General features: G+C 41.7%; 4 protein-coding genes and 1 long non-coding RNA gene across 8 annotated transcripts; 2 read left to right on the top strand and 3 right to left on the bottom strand.

The window, feature by feature from the left end:
* Positions 1-5,082: 5,082 nt before the first annotated feature.
* Ssadh (succinic semialdehyde dehydrogenase) lies at positions 5,083-7,638 on the top strand. Of its 2 annotated transcripts, none has more exons than XM_070217432.1 (3): positions 5,083-5,247; positions 5,357-5,658; positions 6,274-7,638. In XM_070217432.1, the coding sequence occupies exons 2-3, from the start codon at positions 5,365-5,367 to the stop codon at positions 7,507-7,509; spliced, it is 1,530 nt and encodes a 509-aa protein (XP_070073533.1). In that variant the 5' UTR covers positions 5,083-5,247; positions 5,357-5,364; the 3' UTR covers positions 7,510-7,638. The 2 variants fall into 2 exon arrangements, with proteins under 2 accessions (XP_070073533.1, XP_016997318.2); XM_017141829.2 differs by having other exon boundaries at positions 5,083-5,258.
* A 506-nt stretch (positions 7,639-8,144) lies between these two features.
* Npl4 (nuclear protein localization 4) lies at positions 8,145-23,564 on the top strand. Of its 2 annotated transcripts, none has more exons than XM_017141823.3 (8): positions 8,145-8,226; positions 9,533-9,766; positions 9,831-9,994; positions 10,054-10,582; positions 10,641-10,839; positions 10,906-11,066; positions 22,576-22,991; positions 23,074-23,564. In XM_017141823.3, the coding sequence occupies exons 1-8, from the start codon at positions 8,209-8,211 to the stop codon at positions 23,231-23,233; spliced, it is 1,881 nt and encodes a 626-aa protein (XP_016997312.2). In that variant the 5' UTR covers positions 8,145-8,208; the 3' UTR covers positions 23,234-23,564. The 2 variants fall into 2 exon arrangements, with proteins under 2 accessions (XP_016997312.2, XP_016997311.2); XM_017141822.3 differs by lacking the exon at positions 8,145-8,226 and adding an exon at positions 9,305-9,450.
* Positions 12,917-14,749, bottom strand: LOC108057531 (tripartite motif-containing protein 72). 2 transcript variants are annotated; one of them, XM_070217146.1, is made up of 2 exons: positions 13,145-14,749; positions 12,917-13,077 (listed from the first exon to the last, which is right to left on the bottom strand). In XM_070217146.1, exons 1-2 carry the CDS (start codon positions 14,621-14,623, stop codon positions 13,054-13,056), a joined length of 1,503 nt encoding a protein of 500 aa, XP_070073247.1. In that variant the 5' UTR covers positions 14,624-14,749; the 3' UTR covers positions 12,917-13,053. The 2 variants fall into 2 exon arrangements, with proteins under 2 accessions (XP_070073247.1, XP_070073246.1); XM_070217145.1 differs by having other exon boundaries at positions 12,917-13,080; positions 13,145-14,748.
* Positions 19,270-22,076, bottom strand: LOC123003334 (putative uncharacterized protein DDB_G0291608). Its single transcript, XM_044395582.2, has 2 exons — positions 21,105-22,076; positions 19,270-20,351 (listed from the first exon to the last, which is right to left on the bottom strand). Exon 2 carries the CDS (start codon positions 19,917-19,919, stop codon positions 19,494-19,496), a length of 426 nt encoding a protein of 141 aa, XP_044251517.1. The 5' UTR covers positions 19,920-20,351; positions 21,105-22,076; the 3' UTR covers positions 19,270-19,493.
* LOC138913335 (uncharacterized) lies at positions 23,519-23,906 on the bottom strand. The gene is made up of 2 exons (XR_011419009.1): positions 23,758-23,906; positions 23,519-23,692 (listed from the first exon to the last, which is right to left on the bottom strand). It is a non-coding gene; the product is annotated as an uncharacterized lncRNA (long non-coding RNA).
* Between the last annotated feature and the right edge of the window lie 792 nt (positions 23,907-24,698).

Below are 24,698 nucleotides of genomic sequence, written 5' to 3'. Positions count from 1 at the left end.
GCAGACAATTAAGCGGAAATGCGATATGAGAAATGTTGCACTGCACCGGATTTAAATGAGAATGCACTCGGTGGTTCCAGAACGGAGGCATAATTATGCCCACAAAGGCGCAACCAACTGAGGCCTACCCAAATCAAAAACACAACAAGCCACCGAGGAAAAAGGAAAAGAATAAGAAAAAGGACCAGGGATCAGGGACAAGGACAAGGACACGTATGAGCATGAGGATAAGGATAAGGGCAGGACCAAGGACAGAAACTGGGAAAATCCAGCGTGAGAATCCCTCGACGACGCAATTGAATCAGGGGGCAGGACTACGCAACAGATTTTTCTGGTATCCACCAGAAACAGCATTATAAATACACTTAGAAAAATTAGCTACTAAAGTTTAAATAAAGTTTTATGTTGGTATTTTGCCAAAATAATATTTTAAAGCATCAAAACTATTTAATGTGATTATGACTACAATTAAATTTAATTTAATAATTGCACGATCTGAACCATATCCTTTTTCTTTTGTGTACCATCCTGCCACCGAACTACCCCATAAATGGAGATGCTGGAAGGGGGGAGGAAGGCGCAATAGAGCCACCCCATTTCCGCCCTTTCATGGGCATTGTGCGTTGGGGTTGGGGTTGCATAAATTATACAAAACAATGCTGCCACATATATGATTCAAGGAAGGATCAAATCGAAATGCGTAGTTCCTTTGATTGCTTTTCAAACTATGTTTTACGCGCTTTTAAGCGATTTTCGGTACAGTCAGTCCAATCCGAGCAGTTGGTGAAGTACCAAGGTCTTCCAGTTAACGGTGTTTGGCACTTTACACTGCAATAAAAAATCTATTTTACAACCTCAGTAAATTTAGAATGTTCTTAATAATAAGACAAAGTGGAAATATGTTATGATTTGCCTACATAAAAATAAAAGGTAACTTATTCAGTACTAAGGAGCTCTAAAAAATTGTGTATATTTATTAAAGATTTGATTAACATTAAAGGAAAATGAATATAATATTTAATTATATTTTTGCAGTGTAAAACTGTTGATTCCGGAGTAAAAAATCCACCCCAAAATTGGGAGATCTAAGAACCAGGTTTCAAGATGAGTAAGTCGCAATAAATGTACCAAATTTCAACTTTGGCAAGTTTTTTGGAAGGAGAAGCTAAATGGAATGCGCAATTTAATATTTCCTATCCGCAGACAACAGAAGGTCGAACGAAAGGATTATGCGCAGCCCAGGGAGGATGATTACAATCTATCAAAAGAAGTGCGCATTAAAGATCCAGGATCGTGTTCTTAATGGCACTTTAAAAACCTTAAGCTCACATTTTATAATAACTAAAAATATAAATAAAAACTTTTTTACTTAAAATTATTTACCAAATTGTATTTGTAATTTATATTTATTCTTTGCTGTATACATTTCTTCTGATTCCTTCATCAAAATCAAAGGAAATAATTGGAAATAAGAAACTGTTTGACTTACAAATTTTCCCAAATTTCTTTCTCATAACAATTCAATTTGATTCGCCTGAAGCCGTCATAAGAAACGGTAGTTATCACAAAAGCACTCGTTAGCCCAACACTTTTCACTTCATTTCGAAGGGTATTATGCGCCTAGGTATTGCAATCTTTAAAATTCGGGTGTTTTCTTGTTTGAATTTCTTGGGGTTGGCAGGGCATATTTTTTGAGGATATCGAGGAACAACAAAGGATACGGATAAGGGATCGTTTTGTGCGGCCCAAGGACAACGGGATCGAGTTCCAGTGCATGCCAGGACATGCCGGGGAAAGTTGAGAGCTACACACAATGGGCGGCGGAATTATGAAATAATAATCAAGTAGGGCATAATCATAATGCCGTAACCTTGATGCAAAGGTAAACAATAATTAAGCTAGGCCAGGGGGTTCGTCTATATAACAAAAAGGGAAGAAAAAAACAAATGGAAAGGGATAGGTATCCTGGATGGGATCGCAATCACAAACGCACACGTGTTGCTTCCACCCGGACAGAGCTAATCTGCTGACGCATTCAGGACGGCTCGTTTTGGGATCTGGATGGGACATTCGAAATTGAGAACTCCTGGCAGCTGCTCGGGCTTCTTCGTCTTGATCTCCATCTTGGTCCTTGCTCGATTTTCCTGCGACTTGACTTGGCGAGCAGCTGCAGAAGCGATCGTTAAGCACACGTGCCAAGGTGAGTCAGCAGGAACAGGATCTCCAGCAGGACCTGAAGCGAAATCGCACCAGAGGAACCTGAAACAGGAGCAGAAGCGTTTATATCTGCAAAGCTATTATCCTGCTAACCGGGGAAGTTTTTAAAAATTAACCCATAGGCAAAAAATGGAATCATTAAAGAATCAGAATTTCCTTTTTAAAAAAAGAAGTGAATTGAAGAAGTTCCATATCCTGAGATTTGTCAGTTATATTATATCATATCATAAACTAATAAATATATTTTTTCTTGAGATACTTTCATAAGTAAAAAGGGCATTTTAACGCATGTCCTCAATGGGTTAATTCGTAACCCGTCCGAGGATGTTTCATTCTCCGAGGAGCAGCTGCTGTTTTGTTGCGTGAGTCGATCACGACATTTATCTGTTCGGCGGCTGTTTTGTTTTCCTGCCATTTGCCATCTTGCCACATTGCCAGGACAATTGGCAGCGGCAACCAGTTTGCGCCCTAAGCTTGCGAGTCCTTTGTCCTCGCAAGAAAGCTGCCAGGCAACCAGATCAGAGATCCCAACCCAAGAAACCCAACAACAGATGTTTTATTCTCGCGTTAAGGAACGTGTTTCCAAACATGATTTATGGCTCGGCCGCATTCGCGTTAGAGAGTGGATTGGAATCCTCCCGAAAAATAATAAGAGTCGGGGATCTTCGGTGGATCTTCGGAATGAAAGAGAGGGCCAGCAGAGCGGCCACATCATTGTTCCCATTGACCAGCTGCCAGGGCGGCGTCTTGGTTTTGGACTACCAGAGGGCCTTTGCGTAGAACCGGTCCCAGACGATCCTATTCGATCCCATCTTTCCAGCTTTGTGTCGTTTTTATGGCGTGTTATGATTTCGTATTACAATTAGCCGGCACAAAAGGCGCACGGCTGCCTATTTCTGGGTTGTCAATTGTTTGCATTCCATAAAAACGAGGGCCCCATAAATTCGCCGACCATGGCGGCGCATTAAAACTGTCAAAATTGTGCAGTTAAGTAGACATTAGATTGGTTTTGAGTGCCCTGCCGACTGACTGACTGACTACTTCATTAGATGGTTTTATGATGATCCCTGATGAAGAGGCAGCACTGACAAAATCATACAGTTCCGAGGGATACACATAATAGCGAGACCTAAAATATTTCATATTAACGGGTTCTAAACATTAATTTCTAAACAAACTATTGTAAAATACAATATTTTTATTGAAAAATGAATAAAAATCAATTCCAATTTTAATGGGAATTTACTATACGAACAATTAATATTTAATTTCCATCTAAAAATGAATGTAATCTAGTGCATTTAGAAATTAAATATCATATAATTTCCAAGCCGCAAACATAATTTTTTATTTCTTTAAAAATCAAGAATCAATAATAATAAAATAATAGTTCGCATTTTTTATTAGGTTCCTTGTAATTTTAATTAAACTTTTTTTCCCCCCCATTTTTTATTTCTCTCAGTGCATCTTGATCTCGATCATCTTAGAATGGGACAGCGGCACACACCTCCCGGCAGCACTTAAGACAAATAACTTAAACACCTATCGACAGGAGCCGGCAGCAGGCACGTTTGCTTCCGAGCTAGACGCATTTTCAATTAGTTTTAAATCACAACTAATTGAATTCATTTCGGAGCTGGGGTCTGCGAATCCCGATCGCGATCGCCATCTAGGCAATCTTATCTTAACAGTTATGATGTCCGCGTGGCAACCTGGCCGCCTGTTTTGGCATTCTTAGCCAAAATTTATTGACAAAATTTGCAACTCAGATTGCGGGCTTTGGGAAGAAGGGAAGGACATAACCAGGTGAGTTGCAGGAGGAGGAAGCTGCATGACCAGTAGCCCAGTAGGCAGAACCTGCCGCTGTCTAATGCTCAATGGCACTCGGCAAAAAAATTTCAACATTTCTTAAATTCTTTTATTCAATATCCTTAATAAAAGAATTCCATATTATGTAGTTCTCAGCTAAAACAAAGAAAACAATCTAAAAAACTAAAAAATAAAATATTTTTCAGAAAATATTTTAGAATTATGAAAGTTTTCCTTCAGATTATTTAAGCTTTATTTTATAATTCTTAAAATTTGCTTTTGAGTTTTTTCCCAACATTTTTAAAAATGTTTTTTTTTACATCCCAAAGTAAGAGTATGAAATTTACTTTTCTATGAATTAATATTAATAAAGTTTTATAAAAAAAATTAAAAATTTCTGAAAAATTTACTTTTTATTGGCTTAAAATCAGAAAAAACATTTATTTTCAAGTGCAGAGGATGGGTTGGGAGACCCACCTTCTGACAGAACCGCTGCCGGCATATGTGAAATCTATGGTCGTGATGGCTGGCCTGGCTACAGAGTCATAATAAATGGAGCACCCAACTCCACGTTGGCGGCGCATGCAAAAAAGATCGGTTAGATCGGGCGAAAGGCACCGATTGTCCAGAGATTGCTGGGACAAGTGGCGCTGCCTTAAAGTCGCTGTAAAGCAACGGCTAAAAATGGGAATCAGGAAGCATGAGTACTTGGACTTTCTTTTTCTTGCTGCTCCCTTTTTCTTTTTTGAAAGTCAAACGGTTGCCGCCCAGACGCTTGACAAAAGTTGAATGCTGTGGGACTTTAGATCGATAGCTCGATAAAAGTTTGTTACATTTTCAGTTTAAAATATTTAATTAATTTATTTTTTAGGTATATAAACAATTATATATTTTAAAAATGTTTAGAAACAATTTGGTCATTTTATACTTTATCTATCTTTATTTTCGTTACAGATAATTCAAAATCATAATTTTTGGCGGTTCTTAACAGCTGTTATGTAAAACATAGGTTGGCAGTTCCTCAATTTGCAATCAGCTGATTTTGATTACCGAAAAACGAGTTGGCAGGTTCAATCGCTCTGCTGGTTCGGAGCGCATCAAATTAAAATCAATTAAATTCAATCAAAGCGCCCATATTGAAGCCGCAACTACAGTTCTGGACAGCAGAGAATCTTCCCGATAAGGCCGCAGATAAGATAAAGCCCTCAACTCCCCCCACAGGTGACAAAAAGGTGATAAGAGAGCGGCGGCAAGAGACCGGTCAATAATCGATTAGTAGCCAATTGCTAATTTGTTCATAAATACAATGTATATTGTTTATAATCTCCAGACGACAGAATGTGGCGAACGCTCAGCGGAGTCGCACGAACAGGAAGCCATTTGAACTTCTCCAGGATGCGTGGACTTTCGGCTTTAATCCAGGATAAGGCCTTGGTGGATGGCAACTGGGTGGATTCGAGCAACTCGAAGGAAACCTTTGAGGTCCGGAATCCCGTGAATGGAGCGGTGATTGGAAAGGTTCCCAACATGACGGTGGCCGATGCCCAGAAGGCCATAGACGCCGCCAAACAGGCCTACGAGTCCAAGGAGTGGCGATCCTTGACGGCCAAAGATCGCTCCAATCTGCTGAAGGTGAGTGACGGGATCATTTCTTATCAGGGGTCTCATTACTGAACCTTAGATCACTTAATAAACTTTAGTAATAATAATATAAGCAGTCAAACTTCTCTAAAAAGCATGGTAAAAAGATCCAGAACTTGTTTAGAGGCTGTATTTAATCATATGTGCAATAGAAACCTCTAGAAACCTGAATATTAAGCTTTATATTCTCAATAGATCTTTTAAAAATCTTAAAATTAAGACATATTCAATGGAATGCACTTTATCTTTAACTAATTTCAAGTTAGAAAGTTCGACTGTAGGTCATTGTCATAATTTCTCATGAAATATACACTAGTACAACTAATATATGTAGGCAAACTTCTCTAAAAAGAATAGTAAAAAGAACCAGAACTTGTTTAGAGGCTGTATTTCATCATTTGCGCAACAGAAACCACTAGAAACATGAATATTAAGCTATATATTCTCAATAGATCTTTAAAAAATCTTAAAGTTAAGACATATTCAATTGAATGCACTTTATATTTAACTAATTTCAAGTTAGAAAAGATCGACTGTAGGTCATTGTCACAATTTCCCTTGCTTTCTAGCTAACCCCTGCTAATCTTATCTAATCTCCCGTTGCAGAGGTGGCACAAACTGATCGAGGAGAACTCGCAGGAGATTGCGGAGATAATGACGGCGGAGTCCGGGAAGCCGATCAACGAATCCAAGGGAGAGGTGGCCTACGGCAATGCCTTCGTCGAGTGGTTCGCCGAGGAGGCGCGTCGCGTCTACGGAGAGATTGTGCCCAGTGCTGCTCCGAACAGGGAGATCATAGTGATGAAGCAGCCCATCGGAGTGGCGGCCTTAATTACGCCCTGGAATTTCCCGATGGCCATGATAACGCGAAAGGCAGGAGCTGCTTTGGCAGCGGGATGTACAGTGGTGGTGAAGCCCTCGGAGGACACTCCTTTAACCGCTTTGGCGGTGGCCAAGCTGGCCGTGGATGCAGGCATTCCGAAAGGAGTGATTAATGTAGTTACCACCAATAAGGCGGCTCCCATTGGCGATCTCTTCTGCAAGAGTCCCGATGTGAGGGGCATTTCCTTCACTGGATCCACTGAAGTGGGAAAACTGCTGTTCCGCAACTCCGCCGATGGCATCAAGAGGATCTGCCTCGAACTGGGCGGCAATGCTCCGTTCATAGTCTTTGATTCGGCCAATATTGAGAAAGCGGTGGATGGAGCCATGGCCTCCAAGTTCCGGAACTGCGGACAGACCTGCGTTTCGGCCAACAGATTCTTTGTCCAAGACAGCGTCTACGATAAGTTTGTCGGACAGCTGAAGAAACGCGTGGAGGCCTTGAAGATTGGCGATGGCCAGGGATGCGATGTGCAAATCGGACCTCTGATCAACGAAATGCAGTTCAAGAAAGTCAGTGGCTTTGTGGAGGATGCGAGGGCCAAGAAGGCGAACATTATCCTGGGTGGCAAGCCCTTGAAAGAGCACGGTGCCCTTTTCTACGCCCCCACAATCGTAACTGATGTGCCGCCCTCCGCTCAATTTTATTCAGAGGAGGTCTTCGGCCCGGTGGTCTCCATCATCCGTTTCTCCGACGAAGAGGAGGCGGTGAAGAAGGCCAACGATACCAGGAGAGGCCTAGCCGGCTACTTCTACAGCGAGAACCTGCAGCAGGTGTTCCGGGTGGCCAAGCGACTGGAGGTGGGCATGGTCGGCGTCAACGAGGGCATCATCTCGGCGGCAGAGGCGCCTTTCGGCGGCGTCAAGGAGTCGGGAGTCGGACGTGAGGGCTCCAAGCACGGCATCGACGACTACGTGGACATCAAGTACATCTGCATGGGCAACCTCAAGTACGACTGAAGTCCAGCGGAGGAGTCCCTTCTTCCACTGCTTTCATTTGCTGTCTTCCACTAGAATGCGATTTGTTAATTGTTTATAATTGTTGTAGAGCAACACGCCGCTATTTTAATAAATGTGCACAAAACTAAAGCTTCTAAGTTTACTATGCCTATTTAAAAAATTAAAAATATGCAAAATTGTCTACTTTCCACTTTTTAAATAGCACATTTGAACATTTAGAACATTAGAACATTTCAAATTTCAAAATCCATTTTACAGAATTAGGACGTCTATATTATATAGCTGCATAGGAAGGATCAAAAAATTAATGCCAAAATTATTAGAAAGCAGCTAACATTTTGATTGTTTTAACATATGGGCAGGTAAATCTAAATTTAATGTTTTTGTAAGCTAACAGGAATGATCGGCAAGGGTAAATTTAAATTTAATGTTTTTGTAAGTTAATATGAATTATCTGCAAGGGTATATAAGCTTCGGAAGGAAGCTTGCTTCCTTTTTTTCTTTGCTTTCTACAGATTTGAACTTTTTTAAACGTTAAACGGTTTTCCCACTTTTCCGATTTTTACAAGCAGTTTTTCCCACTTTTTTCGATTTTTACAAGCAGTGCATTCAAAAGAAGTTATCGAAGAAGAAGAAATACCAGACGTTTCAGCGTCTGGTATCACTTGGCTGTGCGAAAGAGACAGGAACAAAATTACAATGCCAAATGACAAAATTGTAAGTAAATTGTTGATAACAAATTAAAAAGTGGTAGCGGTGGTAGCAAGAATGATGTGATTGTGCAGTGATTGCAGTGCAATTGGCTATCCAAACGCCCACAAGTACACTTGAAAAAAGCCGGCAAACAAAGTCGGTTTCCCCGTTCGATGGCGTTTGTTGTTGTTGCATTATATATGGCAAATATAATTAAAGAACCTTTTAGCCGGTAAAAGTTCTGGATAAAATGCATGTGACATCTATTTGGATGCTCTATTAGAAGTGTACTACCGGTACAAGTCTTAAAATGGGCCAAGAAGTGCAGGCGGTGAAATTAAGTGGTACCATGACTTGTAGATTTTCGACTGCAGTCTAGGCGAAAAAGTGGACCGAGGGGATTTGCGGGGGTTTTTGAAGACCCTAAACTGAAACCCAAATAAATTATTAACTATTATTCGACACTGAATGTCGCCCAGGGAAATGCATTTAAGTGCTGCACCTGGTAAAAGCGGAAATAAAGACGTGTCTGGCCAATACAACATTTTGTTTTTGGAGGGGTGTTGCACTTAGAAAAATTTCTATACCGTTTTTAAAATAAAAAAAATTTTCCATTTAAAACTTTAAATCTACTTTTATTTTTAATAAAGAAAATATTATTAAATTCTCATAAACAATTAAATAAATATTTATAAAACACAATTATTACTGAAAGAATTTTTTTTTTTTTAATGAATAAATTTGGTTCTTTTGCAAAAGTTACAATAGTCCATATCTAAAACAAAAATTAAAATCTCATAATCTTGATAAATTAATTAGCATTATTTGAGCGTTTTAATTAAAGTTCCGTACAAAAAGATAACGTACATATATATATTTTTGTTTATTTTGGGTGCAAATCAATCTCTTTTAACTATGCACTCATTTTGGCAACGATCTGCAATTGTTTTTATTGCGATGCCAACAAGAATTTCACAGTCAAGTTCGCGCCTTCATGACGTACAGTCCGAAACACTAAGCAAAAAGCCTTTCAGGCTTTGGTAGCTCATAGCTACACTTGACAACACCCCCACCCAAGCCACCCACCACCCACTCGACCACCCACTCAACCGCCCACCCCAGTGACCCGTCCAGAAAGTCCAAAAAATGGCTTGTGCACCACTGCTGCTCGAGCAATTCATCTACAAGAAGCGCAATTTCGCCTACGCTTTTGTGCGCCATCGTCTGTTTGTGTTATGCAAACAATCGGTGCGACCAGAAATGCACTTATATTCACCTGCCGAAATAAATTAATATTTCTTATTATTTAATATTTATTCTTGCATTTCAGCTAATTCGCGTTCAGTCGGCGGAGGGCATCAAACGCATCGAGATCTCGCCCAAGTCGAATCTGAAGCATCTGTACGACAGCGTTCAGAATGCCCTGAAGGTGGATGGCTTCGGGCTCTTTAAGGAGCGCAACTTTCTCACAGAGCTGCCGGCCAGTGGCAGCCAGCTGGTGGGAGCATCCTTGAAGCACGGCGACATGGTCTACTTAAAACAGATGGCTGGCACATCGTCTCGGGTAAGCTGAACCTCTTAAAAACGATTGTTATAGGAACTAACAGGTATATTTCCACCGATTTCAGCGCACCAGCACCACTGTCCTGGAGAATCAGTTGTTCAAGAGCAGTAGCAGTAGCAACAGCAACCCGAGCAGCGCTCGTCCCTCCATCAATGTGGTCGAGGATGACGTGGACCAAGCGCTGAGCAAGGCGGATGGCACCATCAAGCGCGAACGCGATAGCAAGCTGTAAGCTGTTTCAGTACGTGGTTTTAATTAAAACTTACCAAACAATGTGTATATTGCAGTTGCCATCACAATGCCAACGGAAGGTGCGTCCATTGCTCCGCTTTGGAGCCCTACGATGAGTCCTACCTGAAGGAGCAAAACATCAAGCACTTGTCCTTCCACTCGTACATACGCAAACAAACCTCTGGAATGGACCAGGGCAAGTACTTCGTGTTCGACGACATCAATTGCCGCATCAAGCCCGGCTGCCGCGAGCATCCGCCGTGGCCCAAGGGCATCTGCTCCAAGTGCCAGCCGTCGGCCATCACGCTGAACCGTCAGACATATCGGCACGTGGACAACGTCATGTTCGAGAACACCAAGATCGTGGAGCGCTTCCTCAACTACTGGCGCACCACGGGCCATCAGCGCATGGGCTATCTGTACGGCACCTACGAGCAGCACACCGATGTCCCGCTGGGCATTCGGGCCAAGGTGGCGGCCATCTACGAGCCGCCGCAGGAGTCCACACGGGACTCGATTAACATCCAGCCGGACGAGGGAGCCGACGAGGTGGATGCCGTGGCCAGTGCGCTGGGACTGAAGAAGGTGAGCTACTGTTATTGCCAACTAGCTAATAATATCTGATAATTTTTGTATTTCCCAGATTGGTTGGATTTTTACTGATCTCATCACGGAGGATGCGAGTGTCGGCACTGTCAAACAGATCCGTGGCATCGAGTCGCACTTTATTACGGCCCAGGAGTGCATCACAGCCGGCGAACTGCAGAATCGCCACCCGAATCCGTGTAAATACGCCTCCAACGGTGTCTTTGGCTCAAAGTTCGTGACGATTTGTGTGACGGGTAAGATTCCGGCTAAGGATGCTCTTAAATAATGTTGGTTTACTAAATTGTTCTTTCTCTGTTTAGGAGATAAAACCAAACAAGTGCACATGGAGGGCTATGCGGTCTCTGCTCAGTGCATGGCCCTGGTGCGCGACAATTGTCTGATACCCACTAAGGATGCGCCCGAGCTGGGCTACGTGCGAGAGTCCACAGACAAGCAGTATGTTCCAGATGTCTTCTATAAGGTAAGTGCGGTTTGATCTCTATAAACTACTTTTGTGAAAGTAAGGATGTTATTAAGGTCATGAAAAATTATATTCCCCCTTTAAAAGTAAAACCAGCTTTTGAGCCATCAACCTTTATTGAATTACGTTCACATTGACACAGACAAATTCCACATTTAGACATCAATTGGGGCTTATTTCGGTAACATGCAAAGCAAATCGGAGTTTTAATACCAGGCCAATTAAACTCTTTACATGGAACATTAAGAGGCTTAGACTATCTTGAATTACAGTGATTTGCTTATTGAACAACTGAATTTTGTTTAGGTTCCTGTCTTCTCCTCGGTTTGTACTTCTCATCATTGCTCTGGGTTCTCCTTCGGTATTTTAATTCACTTATCGTATATCTATGACACTCAAACACAACGATCCTTTGCTGACACATTGTTCTATTAATTTTATTTAATTTAACTTAATTTTAGAGCCCTTTGAGCAACTGCCAGCCAATCACAATTTTCATTCTTTAACTTCTTACTTGGCCCTAATTCTAGTATTCAATTATTTGACGAACTTGCAGTTTTCGTTCTATCTAACGCTTTTTTTTAATGTCAATATAAGATTTCGTTTTGATTTTCCTAAAACTTTAAATTATAATATGAAGTAACTAATTCGTTCTTAAATTAAATATTTATTCTGCTAATTTAATTTGGAATTTAATAAAATCATATGATTTGTTATTTTTTACTTCAAATTCTAAAATTAAATTATAAATTTTTAACTATTCTTTGCCTTTTTACCGACTTTATTCCCTTAACTTACTTTTGGATGGCTATTCTTGGCGTTCTTTATTTTATCCATCACAAACAGACCGTTAGTTATGATCACACAAAATGCATAAGTAGACATCGAAAAACTATCTTGGCTAACAGATATATTTCTTATTGGTAACTGAATTGACCACATTTATTTATCAGCTGTTACTTCCGATTTCACCTGTTTCTTGGTTTGAATGAAGAGCTCATCAAGATTTTTTTCAAGTGGTTCCACATAACATCTTATAAATAGGAATATGTATTATTTGTTTTTATGTTATTGTACTTAACTACATCCAGGTATCGTCGTAGCGCTCGAAACACAATTGAAGTGTTTCTTTAGTCCTTAAGATCTACTTAATTTACTTTTTCAGGGTCGGTTACAATTTCCACCTTGTCCATGATTTTGAAATATTTATAGGTCATTGAAAGTCTTCTTCTTTATTTTTGTGTCATAAATAGCATCCAAAACATTTGTTTGATTTGTAAATTGTTTATAAAAATTCCTTGTACTGAGCTAAAAAAAATTGGTTTCTGTTATTGACTATAAATTTATGCGTTGTCAAAAAAAACGTTGACCTTTATTTGACGATTGAGAGTGGGGGGCGTTTATTTCTACAAAAATTCGTACCAAGATCAGTAGATTTGTATAGATGTAGATATCGGGGAGAGTTGTACAGTTATATATTTAAATTGTGTGGGAGCTTTTGGTTGGTTAGTGTTTGTTGTTAGATCTTAAAGGGGACTTGGCTGAGAGACATGGTACTCGCCACAATTCCGGATGATGCTTCTGAGTGCCGGGCGTCCCAGCGCATTGCCACTGGCTGCAATGCGGTCCACCAACTCGATGCCCTGCACGATGAACCCAAAGATGGCCGTGAAGGAGCGCATCTCGTTGAGCACCAACCGGAACTGGCTGCCCACGAATCCACTCCTGTCCTGTCGCCGCTGTCCCCTGCGCATGCCAACCGTTCCCCGATGTGCCGGCAGTCCCGTGTCGTCCGGCAGGAAGTACCGATTGTCGAAGGCCGAGTGGCCCCCCCGTCCGTTGTGCGACTCAAAGTCGCCGGTGATGATGCTCTCGCCTCCCCAGGCCTGAAAGACGGAGCAGCCCCGGTAGCCATAGCCCCGCTCATGGCGCACCAGCGCCCCAAAGTTCTCCGCCATCCGGGGAGCGGCATCCGTTCGCACCTCGATTAGTACCCGGCCGGCCAGTTCGCCTGCTATTTCCATGTCCAGAAAGTAGATGGGATAACAGTGAACGGAGGGCTGGCGGACAATGCTTACCGGGGAACTGGAACTGGCGCCATCCTGGTACTGATAATCCTGGTTCTGCTCCCAGTTGACCCAAGATGCATCCAGCTGATGCTGCTGCTGCTGTTGCCATTGCTGCTGCTGCGCCTGCCACTCCATCTGTCGATACTGCTGCACCATCCGGTGGTGATCCATGTCCAGAACATATGTGTGGATCTGCTGCTGCTGCTGCTGCGGATCCGTGGCGATGCTATTGCTGCTGCTGCTCGGCGAGGAGGAGGAACCATCCTCCGCCAGTCTGTTCAATGCCTGATTCTGATCCCTTTCGACCTGCTGCATGTACATCCTGGCCTCGACCTCCCGCTGATAGTGGGTAAAGTGCGGCGGCACCACCGCTCGCCGGGATTGCGGCAGCAACTCGACCTCCGGCGGCGGAGTTCTGGCCTGCGGCGGAATCAACTGGCGCTGCACTTCGTTCCAGTAGGCAAACACACAGTAGTTGGTCAAGATGAGCGCCCGCGGTGGCTCCACATTGGCGGGAATGGCACCTGGACGAGGATTGCTGCGCAGTTTGAGGATTCTATCGTTCAGATGATCGAAATCCAGGACCTGCATGCCGTTCTCCTGAACGGCGGCCCGCATGCGGCAGTGGAAGTGCACCTCCATCAGCTGCCCCTCGAATCTGCGCCGCTGTTTGGCCAACTGGCCGAGCAACTGCATCATATCGGCACCCGTGAGACTGCCGGCGGCCCGATTGAGATCCAGTTCGGCGCGTCGCTGCCAACCCATCATCATGGCGGCCACCAAGCTGGGCTGGTGCTCCAGCATCACGCGCTTCACATGCAACTGCACCTGGAAGCAGGCTTCGGAGAGGTCGCGGAACAAGTCCATCTCGCGGGCGGCCAACTCGGTGGTCTGCAGGGCCGCGCACTTCACCTTGGCCAGCTCCGAGCTGAGCAGCTGGCGCAGGAGGTCCTGGTAGTCCAGCTGGCGGACCATGCGATGCTCCCGGTGCATTGGGACATCCGAACAGGCGCGGCACAGCAGGCGCTGGCAATTGTGGCACCACGTGGAGTTTGGCATGGCATGGATGAAGCAGTGCTCAGAGCCGCTGACCAGGAAGCTTTCCACGCAGATCTCATCTAACCAGTTCTCCGAAGGAGACTCCTCAGCGGTGGTCGCCTCGCCAGAGGAGGATTCTTCGGCGTTCCTCTTGGAGAAGTCCAACATGGCACGGCCCAAAACCAAGGCAGGCAGCTCGCGGAGCAGATACATGATGCCGACAGCTTCCGGCAGCTTCTGGCCACTCAAGTGGGTGCAAACTCCGCACAGGGGACAGATGCACTCGGCCGAGTCGGGAACTGTGCTCCTGGACACGCACTCGTCGCAGAAGTTGTGCTGGCAGAGCAACTCCCGGGGCAGCAGGCCGGTGGCCAGGTCATAGGGACGACGGCACAGGCCGCAGCTGAGCAGCGACTCCAGCTCCTTCGGCACCTGGATGGGCAACTCCATTCTTTTTGTTCAGTACTAAAAAATAGAAAATTCGACCTAAATTATTTTGTTTTCTGGGTGAAACTGTTCGTTAGGTGTTCCTACTCCTATGGAATGTACTTTTATGTGAGGAGATGTTGTACAACTGACATTTGGCAAACCATTTTGCATAGAGCTCTACGATTAGACTTTTAGGACCAAAAGTGTTTAATATGTTAAATTCTATATTAGTAAATCTTTAAAAATATTTTAAATCACCCGTCTAATTCGACTTCAACTTTAAATGGATTTTCTAATCAAGCAAAAATAGCCCACCATAAACAATTCCCGTTTAATTTGCGGTCTCCCACAAATCATCAGCAGATGTCTTCAACTTTATTTGCACTTAGCTCGAGCAGCTTATGCACAATAAATAAATAACCAAATTTAACGAAATTGAAAAGTTCTTGATTCAGCATTCTCACAACAAATAAATAAGACTAAGACCTCTGTTTCAAAAGCTCAAACTTCAAATTATTTGATTTGTATTCCCCCATTACTAAGTCATTTTCCTGGGATTCCTTTCCTTGACTCTTGATTTTTAATCCACAAAAAACTTTGTAAATTTTCAAATTGTTTATACTTTGAGTTGATTGTGATTAACCTTTCACTCACACCTTCTCCCGAGAAATCTCCTACCATTTCTTGTTAGTTGGCCTAATTCTTTTGGTGCGACCCTTGAGAAAGTTTTTTCGCCGTGTGGCAGTTATTGGGACTTTGTTCTAAGCTGTGTAATCAAAGTTTTTGTTTGGCCCGAGAGTAGAAACCCCAATTTAATGTGTAACAAGCGGTCTGGGGGTCAAGCAAAAGCGGCGGCCATGGCAACGCACAGAAGTCTCTGAAGTCTGGCCAAGGAAAATAGCATCATATTCGCATTCGGGGAAAATATTGACCAAAAGCCAAAACTTTGTGGGCCAGTAACATGCGTGTTATATTTGTGTTTCCGTGTGCAAATAGCCTGGAACTAGGTTAAACAAATTAATTAATATTCAATCGAAGTAATTGCGACTGCTGTTTAGTTTTTGTATAAATCTTTTGGAAGTGTATTTTATTACCACTCCTCTCTTTATTTTGCTCAGTTATATTGGATGATGTGTCATATAATAATGACAGATTTTAGCCAATTTAAAATACAGAATATTCAAAAAAAAAAATAAATATAATTTTTATTTCGTGTCATAGTAAATGAAAAATTTTAAGGACCCCCCCATATCCCATGACGAGTTAAGACCCTTTTTTCAGGACGATTTGTCCGGCATGCAGAGCAAACACAAAAAACTGCTAGCAAACATTGTTGAAAAATGAGCTCTGAAGTGACCTTCTGCAGGTTTTTTTCCTCTTTTTTTATGATGTTACAGTACACCTGCTCAAACTGAAGGCTTCAAACGTTTCGATTTTTTCTTGCCCATCTCGGATTCTATTTTATATTTTTTTTTTTTTTCTAGAAACACGTTTCTGGCATTCCTTACGCCGATTTTGTTTTCTGTTTATTATTCACTTTTGGTTGTATGTTTGCCAGTCGCTTTTCCAACATTTCCTTCCCCTTTTCCTCTGCAATTATGCAAATGTTTTAAGCTGTCTGCGAATTTAGCTGGCTCCTGACAATTACAGGGAGAAGTTCTTTTTGCATATGGCACACAAAATGTTGCCTACTTTTTGAGGTCTTTCCTGGGTGGAATCTATCTTTATTTCACACTTTTCGCCATCGAAGCAACAAATAAATTCCTTGGAAGACTGGCATAAATACATATTTATGGCACTTGTTTTGTATACCAGGCATCTTGTGTTTTGCATAAAAAATGTACAAAATGTGCGTGAATTCGTTTCGGTAATTGTTTACAGCGCCTGGAAATTAAGTTGACAATTGTACCGCACTGTATTCATGACAATTGTGTGTTTTGAAATAGGGGAAAATCGAGAAAAGCGGAAAAAGCCAGTGAAAGTCTGGGCGAGACAATGACAGATTTCCGTTGTCGTTGGTCGGTCGGTTTATTTGCTTTTGGGCGGCAAGTCTACAATAAATTAACCGCTCGACGTCTGTCTGTCTCTCAGTATTATTCAGGCTTAAGTCACATTTAGCCACGTTTACTTCCATCAGTCGACACCTTGAATGTCTTAATTAGTGCGCCTGACAAATGTTTTTGTTTAATTCCCTTCCTTGAGGTTAATTCTGCAACGCGGAGTAATTGTCCCTCTAGTTTTTTTCATTCCGTTTTTATAAGCCTGCGTAATTGGCTAACTTTTTGTGAAACTTAGTTGCTGTCGAATGTCAATTGTGGGCGATGTGACAAAGTGGTAATTAATGGGGATAAAAAGGGTGAACGAGTCGCCGTATTAAAAGGCTATTTATACCTTTCACGTGGGCTCATAATCTGCACGCTTAAATCTGCTTTGGTAAAATATAAAAAATTCTGCAATTATATCTACGCGTTGAGAAAGAGGGATCTATGGTGGATATACAGGAACAAAATTGACAAAAAATCAGATTGATATCTGCAGGTTAATTTAATATTTTTTACAATATTTGTTAAATAATACTACATTTTGGTATTTTAAAACAGTATTTTTATAACTTTTGTGAAATTATAAAATATCAAGTTGATATGTTTGAATCATAAATTTGACATTATTCATACCGGTTTTTTGTTGATATAAAATAAGTTAGAAATTACCCTATTTCATATCGAATTTCTAAGCACTACAATTACCAAGTAACTTTTTAATTTTTATATTCAAACAAACAATTTGCCTACTGTCTCTGATTTATTTATCCCAATTTCCAACCTTTTTTCCCATACATTTTTAACATGCCTGTTGCACATTTTGATGTTTGTCGGTTTTTTACGCCCTGGGAATTGTCCTGAAATCGCCTTTTGTCTGGGTTCCTGCTTATTTATCACACATGTCGAATCCTTTCGCTTAGCACATGCAATTCCCAAATGAAATTAAAAGTTTTGCACGTCAGTAAAATCGCAGGGCAGCCGCCTGAGCGAATTGGCTTAATGAATTCCCAGTAAGTTTAAATGTAAATTAAGTTGGCAAGCTTTCATTCGCCAGGTTAAGCGGAATAATATTATTTGTATTTGAGTATTACAGGCTTTGAAAGCATTCCGTATAAAAATTCATATGTTTCGCACTTCAACGTACACGTCCCTCTGAATAATTCAGAGTTTCCGATGTCTGCTCATTCAATTTGCACAACTGCGTCAGCGAATTCAGGCCAAGCATTTGGCTTAAAATCATAAAAAGTGGCGAAGGCAAATCTGCAAATCGATAAGCAATTTGTGGCCTGGTTCGCTTTGGCTTTACTTTGGCCCACTTCCTTCTCCTTGGGCTCATTGTCAGTGCCATCGGACATTGGACATTGGCCTGGCTTTTCGCTTTTATGCCTGGCAATAAAAATTTATTGCGTGCCTGTGTGTCACCTTCGATGGACAGGATAGCGAGCAGGAGGTCTCTATTTCTGGCCGGACCTTACCGCAAACTCCCCTTTGCTAATTGCCATAAGCGGACTAGGGCCAAGAAATAATTGCTTCCCCCGTTTTAATGGCAGTGCAAACGTGCTGAGAATTTCCCAGCCATATGGCGAAGTGTGCGATTCAAATTTGCAAGGGAGCTATGCGCCTGATGATGGACTTTATTTGAATTACCGGGTGCTAAGTTTCTTTTGGGTTCAATTTCCACTTTTTACTTCCCAGGCTTACGCAATTTGCAGTTCAGCATTTTGTAAATAGTTTTCCAAGGCCACAGGCAATTACCGCTGAATTAGTTATTATAAAATTGCATTTTAATTGAACAAAATGACATCTGGTCGAAGTGAGTTCGCTGAAAAACTTTTAATTTATTGGAATATATCTGTTAAATTTTATTTTATTTTATTCCATTTTAGTAATGCATAGAAGCGCATATTAGCATTTTCCATTGAATTTTAGTGATGTTATCACGATGGCAAGAAAATTGGTTTCCCGGAAGTCATTTAAAGTGGATCAAAGAAGCTGAACAAAAGACTAGGACATTATCCTAACAAGACACTTTTACAGGCAGCGGGAAAACAACTTCTTGCCATCAGAAATCATTTGGACAATTTAATAAACGTGCTAGATTAGTAGTTAAAGTTGCTCAGCTTTCTCACACGTTACATATGAGGGTTGCTACTCGCAGTTGACAAATAATTAGCATACTTTTGCGGGGCAAATCGACCTTTTTTGATTGATGGCCCTTGGCCCCGCCGGCCAAAAGCTTTCCTGCCAGACTTCAATCATGCAAATTAACCTTCAGCATGTCAAATCATGTGCTAATCAAAGCGAAACTTTGATGGATGCGAAATGGAATGTGGTGAATCTCTGACAAATAAGTGTGGCTGAAGGTCTGCATCCGTTGAGATATGATAATGAATGTACTGATTAAATGATAAAAATGGGATGTAAGATCTAAAGAAAATTTAAGAAACCATTTATTTTTATATTTGTTTATTTAGGTATGGAAAATAAGGACAAGAAATAAGAACAGAAACAGTGTATAAAATAATTAAAATTAATTTAATAGTTTAAAATTTTAATTTTATTTATTATATAGTCTTTTTTTTTGTTATTTTTATTTTTAGAATTGAAAACAATCTCAAAAACTCTTAAATCTTACCATAAGTAGGTTTTATTCCTCAAAATTGGGGGTCATTAAATATATTTTATGTTAAATGTTTCACTTTAAAATCCACAGGAACTTGATTGTTTTCAATTGTTATTGTTTTGCCTTTAGTTTGTGTTTGTTTCATAGTTTCTAGCTTGAAAATGCATCAAAAAATATTGAAATTTTCGGTTTATATTGTTTTGACATTTGTACACTTGCACTTTCACTACTTCTGTGTGCACTTGCAGGAGGTGAAAGCTTTGAATATTTTACTCTCACTCCTCGGACTCATTTTCTTTTTGATGTTCGCTGTTTGTAGCTTGTTCTTCTGCTGCCCCACAGCCTGTTTTTGCTCCTTATTTGGCTGCCCTTCCTGCTGGGATTGCACCGAGTCCTCGGACTGCTTCTGCTGTTGCTGCTGCTGCTGTTCGTGTTGCTGCTGTATCTGTTGCTGGTGTTGCTGCAGTAGCTGTTGCTGTTGCAGACGCGATTTGAATGCTGCATTGCTAAGCTGCCAGCTGCTGGCGGAGGCTCTCAGCGGCGATGGCTTCGTGTGCTGCTGCTGGTAGCTTGGGGCCGCGCTGGCCAATCCCGCCGAGCTCTCGGCGCTGTTGGACGAGAGCGTCGAGGAGGCTACCGCCGTCCAGAACATGTTGACCTGGCTGGCTAAAGGTTCTACTAAGCATGGGGTGCAATTCCTCCTTCAGGCCAGGCATGTTAGCCAAACAAAAAATGCAAATTGATGGGTATTCGAAACACAAATAACCAAGGATAACAACGCGTGCCGTTCGACTTTCAGCGCAGCTCGTCCTGCCCGTTTCGCGATTTGTTGGCAAATGCAGCCTCGGCTCGCCAGGATGGGGCTTTTATAGTGGGAGAGCGCTGGGAGAGAGCTTGCGAAGCTTCGGGTGTCCTGGCATCTCTCTCTTCGCCGTGTTCAGTGCCTTCCAATGTCAATGTCAAGCTGTTTTTCCTCTCGCTTAACACTCTTTTTATGCTCCACAGGGCATGCAAGTAATTTGGATTTTGACTTGCAACTCTGCAACCTACTTTTTCATTTTGGTTTTGGTTGGCTCAGTTGCAGCTGCAATTAGATTGTTAAGTCAATTGAAATGCAATCAGTTGTTACCTTTCAGGAAGTATTGCTGTTTTGTTTAGAATGCCAGACGCATTATCTATCCCTTTCTTAGTTTGACCATTTTCCCGTAGAGTAAAAGGGTATATTGTATCGGAAAGAAACCTTTCTGATGCTATGAAGTTATTTAATAACAGAATTGATCTAGAACTGTCCGTCTGTCCGTCTTGTTCGTCTTGTCCGTCCGTATAAACGCTGAGATCTAGGAAACTGCAAAAACTAGGAAGTTGTGACTTCTTATACAGATTCTAGGTGCTCCTATGCAGCGCAAGTTTCTTTCATAACGATGACTCGCCACAGAAATTTGTTATTTTATACGAATTCAAATTGGACCATTCATTATAAAGTGAATAATGAAATCGACACTAGATTTTATGCAATTTTGCTGCTTGCATACCTCCATCTCACTAGCACTTTTTTTTTTTTTGGAAATTTTCTGAAAGAGGATTAAAGAAAGAACTTGTTTGTTCTCTTGCTCTCTTTTGTGACGAACACAATGACTGCATTTGGCAAGCCCAATAAATTGCAATGGTGTCTGAAATAATAGAAAAATTACAACTTCATATTTCTACATACTGCATTTTCAACTATTGGCAGTTTTGTATTGACTTTAAGTCAAATCAACAGCATTGGGCATTCTACTTTGGACAGTATTGTTTTCACATTTTTCTAACAATGGGGTCAGGTTCTGTGTTGACAAACTTCAATTTGCAGGTCCAGTAGACTTGCATTGTCTCGAAAATCCCATCCAATGTGGGAGATATTTCAAAATGATAGCTTAATTCTCAACTAGTAGCAAATTTGTATTGATTGATTTAAAGTCATTGTCGGCTGCTCTTTGATGATAAGCTCCAAGCACAATGGCTTCAATTTGCAGGTCCAGTAGATTTGCATTGTCTCGGAAATCCCATTCGAGAGATGAGATGTTGAAATTCTTGTGTGTGTTACAAAATTTGTAATTGATTCAAGGCTAGTTTCGCCTGCTCTTTGATGATAAACTCTAGGGACAATGGACTTAACTAGCTTAGCCTCGAAAATCCCAGTCCATTGGCAACTTGAGTGACAAAATATAGACACATCCCATGGAAATTGTGCATTAGAGAAACTTTGATGCAATCTAATTTGAAGCTGCAAACTTGATTTTCCACCGCTGACGCAAGCGGAAGCGGAAATTTGTAATGCAACAAGTTTTGAGTGGCTCCTGGTAGTTTAACATGGTTAAACGGGCAGAGGGTCCGCGTCCGATATCCTGCTCAACCTCTATTATGTACGTTCATTGATTTTGTTTGACCAGCTTCTGGTCCACCAGGTATCCCGCCACCTGCCGACGAGTTGGGGCTCTGCGGAGTTAATTAACTTATGTGTGCTGCATGTGATGCGTGATATTTCGTTCCATTTGAATGCACTGGCATCGAACGGGGCACTCCTCCGCGGTTTAAACGCCCCCATTTTGGACGCCCACAGCTCGAGTTAATTGCGTTTGTCGCGGAGCTGAAATCAGAAAGCCAGAGAGGCGTGGAATGTCCAGGCATCAATATCCAGTGTCCGTTTTTTACCCGAAAATTTTGTCAACGATTCTCCGTAGAAGTTGATGTAAATACACTCTGACAGTCGCCCACGTAAACTGCTGGCATTTCCAAATTAATCATGACATGAAAACTTTCATTTCAATTTTGCAATATTAAAGGTCAAGACGTCAAAAAGGTCCAGTTGTCAAAAACATTTATTTTAATCAATTTATGTTGATATTGCAGTATGCATACTTCATACGAAGTACGTACAGTTATATTCCTCATAAAGCATTGGTGACCTTTTTCAATCAGGGGATTCCCCGAACGAGGCTTCCTTTTAGCAGCTGGATTACTGGAAACCAGCCTTCTGTCTTGAGTGCGGGGATATGGCGACCCTGAACGTAATGTCCAAGACCAAAGACAAGTGCCGCCGGCCTTGATAGATGATAGAGCAAGGTCATTGTCGAGCTAACAGGTTGCTCGACAGCGAGCTTTTAAAGCGGAAGAGAGAGAGAGAGAGAAAAAAGAGAGCAAATCAGACGTCAGCAAATGGGTTTTTTCCCTTACTTTCCGGGCCCAAATGCGATGTAGGTCACTGGGCCAAGACTGGCTGGGCTAAACCGTCAATAACCTATCTTATCTTCTTGTAATTCCGCCCCCAGGAAAAGGACCAGTACGGCAACGAGGTGCAGCGACTGGCTCGCCCCCTGCCCGTGGAGTATCTGCTGGTGGATGTGCCCGCCTCGACTCCCCTGCAGCCCATTTACACCTTCACCGAGTACGACAAGCGGCAGCAGTTCCCCATCGAGAACCGCTACATCGACGGCCACCTGCAGGACTTCAATGCTTTGAGCTGCTACCTGTCCGCCTGGGGCGACGAGGAGTTCCTCGAGGCCATCTCCGACTTCCACCTGCTGGTCTACCTGTACAAGATGGACATGCTGCCGCTGCGCCAGCACATGGGCCCCCTGCTGGAGGCTGTGCGCACCAAGAACCCCAACCAGGCGGCCCAGTTCAAGGTCGAGGATGTGTGGAAGCTGCTCGAGTCGCTCATCCAGGCCAGTTCCGGCGGCAGTGGGTGAGTTTTCCCTACCCTTCCCTTCCCAGAATTTATATATTGCATTTAACTAATTGATTGTTTTTCCCTTTCCTTACTTCAGTGGAACCACCAGCTATCCCAGCGGAGGGGCCTCGGCCAGTGCCGGAGCCTCGGGCTCGGAGGCCATGGATTTGGACGCCAACACCTGGACGTGCAACCACTGCACCTTCATCAACCGCGGCGAGCTCACATCCTGCGAGATCTGCTCGCTGCCGAGATAAGAGCCCCAGACAGACGAAAATTCCACGATTTGCAGCAGCCTAGATGAACCATTCGAAATTCCGGTGTAAAACAAACTAAAGATTCAATCATACTTACTTATAGCAGCGGCTGGAAGACATGGGTGTCCCTGTCCCCCTGTCCCTCCCCCCTCGCACACACACATACACATGCACACTTAGAGGCGCACGGACAGACACAAACACACGCAGCGGTTCGTGCGAATGTCGCGCTTTCTCTATATGTAATCCTTGTGTAAGAATTTTATAAAATAAAACAAAAAGAAGGAAGGAAAATTTAATTTATTTTTAAATAAACTTCAATTGTTGTGCACATGGTTTGTGGTTTTTATTTTTAGTTTGGATTCAAAGTTTTTAAGGTCTCGCTGGCCAAGTAAATTCAGGCCACCTTATCGTAGCAGGTTTGGGTAATAGATCATCCCAGAATTGTCCAGGCGGTTGCTATATATAGATAACAAAATATTAGGGTGATTAATTAAAGTCGCTTTAGACGTGTGACCACTTACTGCAAGTCCGTGACTACGTGGCACTAGAAATATTAATAAAAATACGACAAGGTTCAATTTCCACATCTTGATGGTGCTTCTCTCACTGATCCGCAAAACATTCGATTTTAATGTTCTGTTTGATAATCTACTTTTTCTGGTCTTCGAAGCGAAACGAAACGAAACGACTTTTCCATATCGAACACATTTAGTTCTTTTAACGCCTTTTGCATTTGCCGTAGAAGAATTACATATATTCACTTCTCAATTTGGCAAATATAATAAATGTGAACAATGAGTAATGAAATTACTATTTTCTATAAGTCCTACGGGATTTCTTCTTACAACATTTAGAATGCTCTTTGCCAGGATACACAAATATATACAGGGGTGGTCAAAAGTATTTTCACAAATATAAATGTTAACTGTACTTATATTTTGAACTAATAATATAAACTTTTGGCACCTATAGAAAGAGCACTTCAATTCCGTTTAAATGACACAAAAATGTTCTTAACCCATTAAGACCCCTTTGAAAAGTGAGCAAATGCCAAAGTCAAATTTTCGACTTTTTTCCTGGGGCTTAAAACAAAAATGTTTTGATGCAAAGTTGTTCCCCAATCAAAATTAATAAGACCTGCAAAAAAAAATGTTTCAAAATATTTTTCCTTGTATTTTTTATGATTTTTTGAATGGAGACCTCTCAGTAAAATTTTGTATGAAAAGGAAGAAAAAGCGGCAAAAATAGCTATTTTCAAAAAATCATAAAAAATACAAGGAAAAATATTTTGAAATTTTTTTTTTGCAGTTATTATTAATTTTGATTGGGGAACAACTTTGCATTAAAACATTTTTGTTTTAAGCCCCAGGGAAAAAGTTGAACATTTTATTTTCAAAAAAAATTGTCTAATTTGCTCACTTTTCAAAGGGTGCTTAATGGGTTAAGAAAATTTTTGTGTCAT

This window comes from Drosophila takahashii, chromosome 3R (genome assembly GCF_030179915.1).
Source record: "Drosophila takahashii strain IR98-3 E-12201 chromosome 3R, DtakHiC1v2, whole genome shotgun sequence".
Classification (NCBI taxonomy): Eukaryota; Metazoa; Arthropoda; class Insecta; order Diptera; family Drosophilidae; genus Drosophila; species Drosophila takahashii.
The sequence above is the reverse complement of the archived record's forward strand: the minus strand, read 5'-3'. Positions and strand labels throughout refer to the sequence as shown.